We start from the raw sequence: 11,913 nt of genomic DNA, 5'->3' as shown, positions 1-11,913 counted from the left end.
GGTGTTTGTATTCTTCTTTTTCTTTTCCCTAATTAAGGTTTTTGCATCCATATATATATCATACCATGCTCTCATGCCATATGTAGTTAGTCATTCCTTGTGGAGGTGTCCCAGCCATGTCATCGCTAGCATGAGATTCTTGATGGATTTTTCCCATTGACACCTCATTCATAGAATTATAGTCTTAGATGCATCAGATTTTGGACCACATGTTAGCTAAACTAGTAAGAACCTACTAGAAAATCGAACACCAAGGTTACAGGAAGACGCATATTGTTCTTACAGGTATAGCTAATTATTAGATAATCTCGAAGTATAGATGAAGGAATACCATCAACCTATCATAAGGTGACATTACTATTAAATTGTACAAGTAAACACGAGTTTTTAATGATGTGGAATGTAATGGTAGAATGAGAGTACAGAAGATGATACGTGTCACAACAAGCATATATAGGAGCAACACATTATCCATATTCCATGAGAAGCTCTTATACAATGACAAACATTCCAAGTAGAATATCAAAGCGAAGACTTGGGTAACCAAAGGAGAAAGAAAATATCTATCACAACAAAAGCTTGGCGGTCATTTGGCGAGGCACACCTCACTATACAGAAAGATAACACAAGTGAGATACTAAAAAAGCAACCAACCCTCTCAAAGTTTCAATGTGAGATCGGGTATGGAGTTATCTATGTTCACTTGTGGAGTCACCTCTACGAAATTTGTGTCTGAGCTTTCAGTCAGTACGAAACTCTGATGTGGGTTACCTGCCTCAGCAGCCTGATGGAAACTTCCAGGCCACAACAGCTCTGCCTCATCATCCTCCACGAAAATGGGCATACCCAAATAGCCATGTTGAAACTTTGCGGTGTTTCTGATCTCAGGGGACCTCACTGATGGCACAAATTCATAATGTGCAGAACCGTGTGCCTTGATTCCTAGTGACCTGAATGGAGATCCATGCAGAGGCAGAGATGCTAGGCTGGCATATCTCTCAGAGAAAACACCCATTCTCATAGCCCGCTTTGCCAGTGTTCTTTCCCTCTTGTGTGCATTCTGGTGGCCGCCAAGAGCCTGCGAGCTGAAGAACTTGCGTTGACAGTAATTGCAAGAAAAGACTCGAGGGATGGCAGCTGTTGTTGTATGGGATGCGGGCTCATTGCTGCTCTCGCTTGTGCTTGACAGTGAGAGTCCTGCGGAATCCTTTCCCACTAGATCATCAGTGTAGAAGCTGAGAGTTAAGTCAAGTGCGACTGGCTCTAACTCTGATTTAGTCACCAGTAGATTTGTGAGTTGGGAAGAGTTGACGAGGCTGCTTTTGCAGAGACCAGCAGAGGAGAAGGATTTGTTGGAAGCTACTTGGCTGCTAACTTCAGAATCATTTTCCCAAGAGGCCATTACTTCAAGGTCAAAGGCAGGTTTCATTGTTGGGCTGCGTGGTAGGCTGAGAAGCTATTTTACATCCTGGATTTACAACAAACAGGTTGAGCCACTCTGCATTTCAAGATATCTAGAGGACCTGAGAGATAGAGAGAGAGAGAGAGAACAGAATCCCTTAATTCCAAAAAGGCACAATCAAAGTCTAGTGACAAGTACAATCCAACATTTCTGTAATGGGAATCTTCAAAATTATATATTTATATCAGAAGCAGCATTGTTTAGAATTGAACTAGTCTTCTCTGCACGCTGTTTTCTATAATCTATTGTATGCTTCGAAGGAAGTCTCAACTCTGTCAACCGTTTGGCCCTACAATATCTCAAGCATTTGCAAAGTATCAAACATTTTTACAATTTCCACCAAGAAGAAAAGGAGGAAAAGGATGCATTAATGCTAGTGGATCTTCCTCTTCTCCAATGCTGTCTAGGGCAGCCTGTGAAGTAAAAACCAAACAGTGATTTTGTCTGAAACCTAAGAAGAAGCCTCAAGGCATACAACCTGTGTTTTGCAAGCCTTTCATGTTAAGCTTCAAAAGACAGACTTAACATTTTACTTCAAGGATTTCTTCAATCTCAATTAAAGTCCTCTTAAAGGAAGCAACTTTGCCCTTCTTAAAATCTGAAAGAACGGGAATGAGACTTAAAAAAAAAAAAAAAAATGAAAGCTCAAACAAAGTCTTCCATCACATTTTGTTGGAGATTGGGCATAAAAGTTGAAACTAACTCTACCTCTCCCAGGATACCAAGAATGGAGAAAGTAGGACATGTTCACATTATGTAAACCATAGATAAGGAAGAACATGTTTGATTGTTTATGTGCCATTGTTTGCACTTTCCATCTGATTTGATTTATATATGAAATCACACAATTTGAGAGCAATCCAATAAGTTCATTTCTTTTCACTAAAGGAACTACTTTTCAATCGTTCTCTTCTTGGAAATGATAACCAAGGGAACAAAATGTTCACTGGGTATTCCTTCCAAGTGTTGTGGCTGTGCCATCAAGTTTGAAAGGAATCTTATATGTTATTTTAAATTTTCCCAAAACATATATAGTCCTTTAAGTATATGAGAAGAGATGTATGTATCCGCAAAATAATCGATGGACAAAATATACCTATTGATATGATAAGGCCTTAGATTTAAGAAAAGATTGAAGTGTAAATATTTAGTCAGTATTACTATCATATGACAATTTTCTTTATACTTACAGGAAAAAGAAAAAAAAAAGGCTATCATATAACAATTGCGTTAGCAATGGACAACTTGCATAAACATCCTTTTAAGAATATGAATGGGTGTCTGAGCAAGTGTGTGCAGCAGATACAGAGAACATTGTTGTCCCATTCCCAAAACAATGGGACAACAATGTCAACAAACACTTTCTCACAGGAATATGGTATGATAACCAAGAGAATTAACCTCTATGACTCAGATAGTGATCGTAGTTACATAACTACTGAACGAGAGCTATAACTGGAAACTAAGGCCAGAAACGAAATGCACCCAATGATAAGAGAGGAAGGGATATGGGCAATTTAGATTCAAAGAATCCACGAGGATAAGTAGAGAATATATACAAACGAGTTCAGGCATATCTTAATCCTAGTTGAGGGAGGAAATTATCACAAAGCATATGTCATAGATCGATCGTGTAAAATTATGATTCCCAAAAGGAGTTGGTACAAGCTATCGGGAAGAACGAGAAGGACAAGAAAAAAGAGGCACATCAAAATCACACGAGCCATGTGAAATTCGATGTTCTGCCTAACCAATGTCAAATTAACCTAAGTCTACATATTTGGGTCTTTTTTGAGTTAAAGATCAACCGGTGTGGAAGATCTAATAGAATAAGGGAGACTCGGAATTCAATTCTTGGACGGTGACAGAATTTTACAAGCCAGCCTAAACACTATTTTTTCCTTTTTTTATCCGAGCAAAAGAAACAGAGGGCAAAAAGGCACAAGGAAAGGCCCGAGACATAAAAAAAAAACACTCGCTGAAAATACGAAACTCCAAGACCTGGACTTAGAGAACTGCATGCAGCAACGTCTTATTTCATCTTCATCCTGCAAATTTTCTGGAAATGGATCTCACTTTTCCACAGTAAACGAACATATCCAACTTTATGAATGGCAAACATTTAAAAGCTAATTAGCCCATATATAAAATTAAAAACGCTTGTCGAAAGCTCGCAGAGACAGAGAAAGAGAGACCACAGATTACAGGTTTAGACAAATATACATATGTGCACACCCACATATGTATATATGGATAAGCACAGATTACAGTAGTTGTCCTTTGCAGAAGCCTACGCTTACACTAGAACACCACAACCAGAGAAAACCAAAAGCCAGAAAACCAATCCACTTACTGCTAGTTGTATTTTTCATAAGATAAACAAGAGGGACTTATAAAAAGGACATAAGCACCGTACCGTCATGGAGATCAAGAAGCGGAATTGCAAAGTTCATGGATTTATTGTACTGTTTTGAAAGTTTAGACATCTGGTTCAGTTGTGCTTTCTGTATGGCTGATTATATCCCATGACCATTACACAATTAATGGAGGTTGAATGAAAGGACACAGCTAAAGAAAAAAAAAAAGAATAAGGAAACGGAAAAGGCCACACAGAGAGAGATGGTGGGTACTGATGTTTAATTATGGGAAAGCAAAGGAGTAAGGAGAGTGGTGGGGGGGGACAGTGGTGGGACGTCAGGGAAGTCAGAAGGAAAGGTGGTGTTGGGTGTTGGATAAAATTTAACTAAGGAAAAAGGCAGCAGCAAGATATATACATATATATATATATATATATATGACATAATAATACATAATAATACTTATCTCCACTCTCCAGTCTCAGCCAGTGTACTGTAGTACCTACGACTGCCTTGTTGATTCTTTTTTTTTGGGGGGGTTCTTTCCCTAAACACAAAAACAACTGCTTACTCACACTACTACAAATCTACAATCTACATTGTTCATTGGAAGCGATGGAAACACAAGCAGCAACAATCCAACAGCATTGGTTACATATCCGTCCCACCAAAGATTCTCTCTCTCTCTCTCTCTCTCTCTCTCTCTCTCCCCTTTAAAGTGCTTTAGATAACTCCACAGAGCATAGGGTCGGCTTCAGATTCACCATCAACTTTCCTGTACCCGTCCTTGCAGCTTAACTAATCGTTTCCCCTTCTTCCATGGAATACTAGGCATGCAACATGCATATAACCCCACTCCCCCATATTCTAATAATTTCTTAATCCTTATATTTCGAACTACGTACGTACCACCTCCCCCCCCCCCCCCCCCCCACCCCCAAAAACCAAAACTGGCGCGTTTACAATCTCACGTAAATCCAACATCTTGTTTCGAAAAGATCAAGCTAACAAGACTACTCTCTACTTTCAAAAGATTAGCCAGTGTAATGTTTAAAAAAAAAAAAAAAAGCGTACAGTATTTACGCAGTCGAAATATCGAAATTGTCATGCAGATAGCAGAGAAGCCTAGTGCTACGGAGGGAGTAGGTTAATTAGTAGAGAAGGCTAGTAGTCATGGACATGCTAAAAAAGTAAATAGTTTTTCTTTTTTAACGAATAAAGAAAAGAAAAGTATTGGGAATGAATGAAAAGTGAATTAAGCGTATCAAACGAAGTAATCCTATTTAGATTTTGCACGTAAAGAGCTACCTACCTATGTCTATAGTCATATCACAAGTAGCTAGCTAGGTTGGGCTCTTTTTTTTAGTCTGACCCAACAAAAAAACAATAGGGACGTGCAATATCCGACCAATGTAAACTCGACTTATCATTAAAATTCACTGGAGCTTTGGTCTATTTGTCGGATCAAGTTTTGCAATTAAAGAATGTGAATTATAAAAGGTATTATCTATATCTCATAATTTAGATAAATATATATTTAAAAATCTAATTAGTTTAAAAGATTTTTATAATAATTATTGAATATTTAAAATTATTTAAAATATTCACATGATAGATTATAAATGAAATAGAAATAGAAATGAATATTAATTATTCTCTAATCACGTCTTTTATATATATATATATATTATATATTAAAAGAAATATTAAATATGCACAAAAATTTTATACAAATTGAAAGTGGTTTGATGGACGTGGAATAGATCTACTTTCAATCAAAAATAACTTTACAACTTTGGCATCTCGCGTTTTCGATGCACTAAACTGACCCAATTCCTACGTTCTGATCACCAGCTGAAGATTCATGACAGAGACAAAAAATAATAATAATAATAATAATAATATATTGCAGGTCGTGAGGCATGCAATGACACACTTTGTTCCAGTATATGCAGAGCCCGACAGTGCCACGTACGTTTGCGCCGCTCGGTGTGTTTCCCAGGCGCCGGTGGGCCGTAATCCCAACTTCCTCCATGACCGACTTTAACGTGGTCCCCCACCACACGCTTGACGCTTGGCCTCTTCCAAAATTTTCGAGCTGGGTATCATTCTCCGGTATGTTACTTCAAAGAGGAATATTGATTCACCTTAACCATTTTATATCCATTTTTACGTGACTGATATCCAATATAGTTATAGGTTGCGTAAGTGTAATATATTTTTTTAATTAAATTTATAAATATAAATATTATTTACCTTTTCACATTGCATAAATTTAATTGGTATAATAACGCTGGAATGATTAATAAATTAGAGTATCTAAATGTTAAATATTTAATATATGTGCGCATTAATGTTCCACTATAATGGTGGCTCTTTGTCCTTTATTTATTCAATTATCAGGCTTAATTGCTTTATCATGTTTAACTATAAACGTCAATGGGCATAAGTGGGCAGATTAGTACGTAAGGCCCACTTAGGAGTATTATGCCCAACTTCTTCATTAGCATATCCATTAATAATTATTGCCCATAATACCCTAATATCTCTATACAATTAATTAAATTTCTTCTAATAAAAACTTAATATGGTTGCAATTTTATTAATTTTTGGCGAATCGATATTGCTGCCTCGGAATAAAACCGGGTGTCTGCTGTGCCTTAGGCTTAATGAAATTATGTGGATCATGCGGAATAATTCAGTTTGTGGTAGCATTACAACAATTAATTAATTCAATTTACTATACTTTTGAAATATGAAGAAAAAGTCGTTGGAAGAATTTAGATTTAAGTACTTTTGTTTTGGGTCCAAAGACGGCCCAAAACCACCCATAATGCTCTTTCATAAGATACCTTGAACATGCCCTAACACCCATGTAAAAATAATAATTTTTTTAAATATGAATCTTATTTTAAAAAAAATTTAAAAAAAAAAGAAGAAAAAAAAGAATGCAGGGCTTAAATACCCTAGACTTAACTAACATTACTTTTTTTTTTTTTTTCATAACTCAGAAGATCTCAGATAAAAAATAATGCGCACAATATTTATTAATATCGGTATAACTTACTTTACACACTTCTCTCACTTGAAGGATCTTAATCCAAAAATTTTATCACTTCTGCATACAAAAGTTTGAGAAATAAACTCTGTTTTTATTTTAATTAATAATAAAAAACTAATAATAAGATAGATGGAAGAAATAACGATGGTAGTGTTCTTAACATTGATTTGAAAAGAGGTAGTGATAGGGTTATTATCTTATTTTCATTTCAAGTTTTTTTTTTTAAATATTTTTTAACATTTTTAATCACTAAGAAAAAAATAAAAATATATATAATTGTACTAATATTTACTTTTTTTAATCATTAAATAAAAATAATAATTGATAGATAATAATAAGGTAATAACCTTATAATTATTCTTTGTAAAGATATTTATATTGCGTACACACACGACACATACAACTTCGTAACGCAGTACAACCCATAACCTTTAAATTACACGTCTATTAAAACATATGGTTGAGAAAAATCCTTCAAAGCGAGAAAAACGAAAGTGGGCGGAAGGGAAGGAAAAAGGTGCGGTTACAGGCTTGCAGCCTTCTAGACAATGGAAGCGTGTTGATATACTTGGGTGAATCGGTGACACCTAAGGAAAATTTGTGAATTTTGCATTACATAGCTTATAACTTAAAAGAGTAAAATGATAATATGAATATTAAATATGCTTATTAAATGTATCTATTTATATATTTTTATTTTTATTTTTTTAATAGTTAAAAAAGTAATTATCAGTAAATTTATATATTTTTATTTTTTTAATAGTTAATAATATTTAAAATGATTAAAAAAAAATTATTTATACTAGTGTACACATTTGGTGGGTACATTTAGTAGATACCTTAGCATTGTCCCAACTTAAATAGGTTTTAAGTGCAACCTTTTTTTCTTTGGTAGTCTCTAATGGTATGCTATTGCGATGTATGTGGAGATTGTGTAGATTTTTTGTTTAAAAGGGTAGATAATTAATTTAAAAATAACATTCGAAATTGGTATGGATGATAAACATAAAAAGAATTTAACATTATTTTTTTTCCTCAACAAAAAGGGAAGGTGGAGTAACCAATATAACAATTGTTCTTGGTTTTAAGGTATTACCCTCCACCATAATACTCCCAAAATATCCAGCTTATCTAAAGATCATCCCATAGCCTAAAGTTGAGATTTTACTATCACAAATAATTTTAACTTATATTCTCACTTGAACTCTTGACTTCAAAACTATGAAATACCAACTGATCATACCGATTGGACTACTCCCTTGATGGCAGAACTTAACATTGTTTGATTGATAAGACGATTTATTTTAGAATTTATTTTATAAATTAAATCTTATAACATAAGAATTTATTTTTCGTATTTATGAGTAGAAAAAATTGCTATATAATTATATAAACTATTTATATAAACCCTAATTTTTTAATTGATATGTCATTGCACAATAAATAAAACAAAAATTTTATGTGTATTTATTTTTACATACTTTTTAAATACTTTACTAATATGATTAGCTGTATCACTTTTTTTTAATATAAAATAATTATTTTAGTTAATTATATCGGTAGAGTATAGAAAAAATATATAAAAATAACTGAACGTAATAAAATTCTTAAAGCCTCATTTGTTTTATACAAATGAGATGAGATGAATTAAGATAAAAGTTAAAAGTTAAATAAAATATTGTTAAAATATTAAATAAAATATTGTTAGGATATTTATTTTTAATATTATTTTTATTTTAAATTTTAAAAAAATTAAATTATTTATTTTATTTTATATAAAAATTAAAAAAAATTATAATAATTAGATGAAAAAAAAAAAAAAAAAAGTTATGAATACAAACCAGGCTAAAAATACAATACTACGAGAGCGCGTAGTTTCCTAGTAATTACTCCTTAAAGTAGACTTCGCCGTGTACGTTTGATCATAATAACTGCACTCGTCCAAAGACTCAAATGAACGGATACTTGAAGACGACCCACCGACTAATCTTAAAAGGGTCAGTCCACCGAGACCAAGACAGCCGGTCAAGAAAAATGATTCATACATAATATTTTAAATGAATAGTTTTTATATAAAATATTTTATAATATTATTTTATAGAAATATTCTTGATTTTATAATATTATTATAAAATATGCTGCGAAAATGAATCAATACCATTACTCGCCGGTCAAACCTCAACCGACTTCATTCTATGTTGCCAGTAACTCCTTGTGCTGTGCGGCTGTGCCCAACCAAGGACAGCCTTGAACATTCGTTCAACGGTCAACATTCAAATGCTACACAATGTCCCTATCTCCTCAATTTCTTTATTTTGAACGTGTCTTTCTACTACCTTCTTTTTTCCCACCTTACCTTGCCTAGCTTTGACCCGCGTAGGAAGAACATATATATATATATATATGGGGCATATAAAGATCCTATCTTGCTTCATACACGCATATCTTAGATATAAATAGTCTCGAGTTCTCTGGCACTCAGCATAAGCAAAAGGCATAATATCATTTGTTGGAGAAGACGAATTCAAAACTGTTAAGCACTATGATTTTATCTTGGAGAAGACGGAGAGCCAGCCGTGGTGGCAACAAGAGCAGCGAGCTCTTGGATGGCAATTTACAAACGGAGATCACGATTCCGACCTACTTTCGCTGTCCGATCTCTCTTGATTTGATGAAAGATCCCGTCACGTTGTCTACGGGTATCACGTATGATCGAGAGAACATCGAGAAGTGGATCGAAGCCGGCAACCAAACCTGTCCGGTTAGTAACCAGGTGTTGATGAGCTTTGACCAGATCCCAAATCATGCGATACGCAAGATGATTCAAGATTGGTGTGTCCAGAATCATTCTAATGGGATCGAGAGGATTCCGACGCCTCGAATTCCCGTGACCCAGTACGAGGTTTCCAAGATTTGTTCAAGAATTGCGGTCTCAACTAAACGTGGGGATCACAAGAGTTGCCGGGAATTGGTGGGGAAGATCAAGGCATGGGGAAAGGAGAGCGACCGTAACAAGAAGTGCATTGTGAACAACGGCACTGGCTGCGTGTTGTCGGATGCATTCTATTCTTTCACGAGTAGTAATATCTCCATCGAGAAACATGCCGACCTCTTGAAGGAAATCTTATCAGTCTTGATATGGATGTTCCCCCTGGGCGAGGAAGGACGATTGAAATTAGGGTCGGCGACATCTTTAGGTGGCATGGTATGGCTTTTGAAGAGTGGGGATCTTTCCGCGAGGCAAAACGTGGTTGTAGTACTCAAAGAGCTTCTATCTTTGAATCAAAGACATGCTGATTCCTTGGCAGAGATCGAAGGAGTTGCTGAAGCTTTGGTTAAAATGATACGGGAGCCCATTTGTCCTAAGGCTACCAAGGCTTCTTTAACAGCTATTTTCTACATGATTTCTCCATCTGCAACCAGTGTGAGATCCACATCAAGATTTGTGGAACTGGGTCTCGTCCCCCTAATAGTAGAAATCCTTGTTGATGCGGAAAAAGGAATATGCGAGAGAGCTTTGGGTGTTTTGGCTGTTATTTGCGACTCCAAAGAAGGAAGAGAAGAGGCTTACAAGAATGCTCTAACCGTGCCTATTCTGGTCAAGAAGATGTTAGGGGTATCGAAGCTGGTGACTGAGTTTGCAGTCTGCATTCTTTGGAAGCTCTGCAAGAATGATAAGAAGGACGAGAACGGTGTTTTGCTCGAGGCACTTCAAGCGGGTGCTTTTCAGAAGTTCTTGTTTCTCTTGCAGGTTGGTTTTGGTGGGAGCTTAAAGGATAAGGCGACCGAATTGTTGAAATTGCTGAATCTTCGCAGGATTGGGTTGGACTGTGTTGATTCATCCATGGATTTCAAGTACCTCAAGAGGCCATTTTGAGTCATTACATGAGCACTTCTCTTTTTACTTCATCATGTTCAGCTCATCGGAGAAGAAAATTGCATACAAATCTACATAGAATAGGATTCAATTTTAAGAAGAAAATGTATAAAGAAATAGGAAAATTTTGTCAACATCATTCGTTGTGGTGAATTTAAGTCCATTAAACAGTTTTTGAGCTCAATGTTTGTATTTCTACGCTTGTGACGCTTCCTCCATGGAAGCAATTCTTGGAGCAGGACACTTTGATTCAAATGTCACCATGTGAAGATTGACGCCCACTAAGACTGACGTGACAAGTTGTCACATAATATAGGAAAAAAAAGTAGTAGTGTCTTAATATTTTTTATGACCGATTTGATTTTACAATAATAAGTAGAGAAATTCAAAACTAAATCAAAAAGTAAAGGAAAAAAAGATATGTTGCAGAACGTGCAGAAATGGCTGATTAATTATATGAAAGGATTAAAAGAAAAAAATAGAAAATGACAAAGAGATTTAATGTGGTTAAATATATCTATATAATTTATTATAAATTAATTTGGGTTATATAATATGTATTTATAATAATTCTAAATGTACGGATATATATCTAGCACATTCTTCAACAAGACAAAATAATGATGGACCATCGTCACAGTCAAAACATCCCCGCGTGCGATGTGGCTTGCTGGACAGCAGCAGGACCACATACAATATTCCAGCCTACAAAACCATTTGGTCACGATATATTAATGGCAGTTCTACTAGACAATTATTGCTTCGGAATTGCTTAATATAGTTGACAAGATTCCTTAGACAACCATACAAAAAAAAAAAGGTAAAGAAAAGAACGTTGATTTTGGAAATTAATATTATTAACAGCCAAAACGAAAGCCTCCAAAAGCGTCGTTGTGTTGTTAGAAAATTGAATTTAATTGAGAGGAGTATCAACTTTGACTTTGAGATTCAAAACTCTCTATGATCAAGATGCCTTAACAATTGGTGTAACAGTATAAAAATAACACGATGATACGAGAATGAAAATGATATCTTATGAGTTTCTCCTCTCAAAATTAATTAATATTTAGATATTTTTTAATAATTAAATAAGTAATTATTAGTGAAGTGGTGATCTTTAAAAAAAAAATTAAGAAAAATAAAATAGTACAATTTG

The 11,913-nt window shown here is 34.9% G+C and overlaps 2 protein-coding genes across 7 annotated transcripts; one reads left to right on the top strand and one right to left on the bottom strand.

Annotated features, from left to right (window-relative positions):
• Positions 1-436: 436 nt before the first annotated feature.
• Positions 437-4,197, bottom strand: LOC122308131 (zinc finger protein 4-like). 6 transcript variants are annotated; one of them, XM_043121310.1, is made up of 3 exons: positions 3,879-4,197; positions 3,464-3,565; positions 437-1,468 (listed from the first exon to the last, which is right to left on the bottom strand). In XM_043121310.1, exon 3 carries the CDS (start codon positions 1,427-1,429, stop codon positions 659-661), a length of 771 nt encoding a protein of 256 aa, XP_042977244.1. In that variant the 5' UTR covers positions 1,430-1,468; positions 3,464-3,565; positions 3,879-4,197; the 3' UTR covers positions 437-658. The 6 variants fall into 6 exon arrangements, with proteins under 6 accessions (XP_042977244.1, XP_042977245.1, XP_042977243.1 ...); XM_043121311.1 differs by having other exon boundaries at positions 3,464-3,510; XM_043121309.1 differs by having other exon boundaries at positions 437-1,523; positions 3,879-4,196.
• Positions 4,198-9,294: 5,097 nt separating this feature from the next.
• LOC122306129 (U-box domain-containing protein 21-like) lies at positions 9,295-10,941 on the top strand. The gene has a single exon (XM_043118540.1). The coding sequence runs from the start codon at positions 9,423-9,425 to the stop codon at positions 10,755-10,757; it is 1,335 nt and encodes a 444-aa protein (XP_042974474.1). The 5' UTR covers positions 9,295-9,422; the 3' UTR covers positions 10,758-10,941.
• Positions 10,942-11,913: the final 972 nt, after the last annotated feature.

This window comes from Carya illinoinensis, chromosome 4, assembly GCF_018687715.1.
Source record: "Carya illinoinensis cultivar Pawnee chromosome 4, C.illinoinensisPawnee_v1, whole genome shotgun sequence".
NCBI lineage: Eukaryota > Viridiplantae > Streptophyta > Magnoliopsida > Fagales > Juglandaceae > Carya > Carya illinoinensis.
The sequence above is the reverse complement of the archived record's forward strand: the minus strand, read 5'-3'. Positions and strand labels throughout refer to the sequence as shown.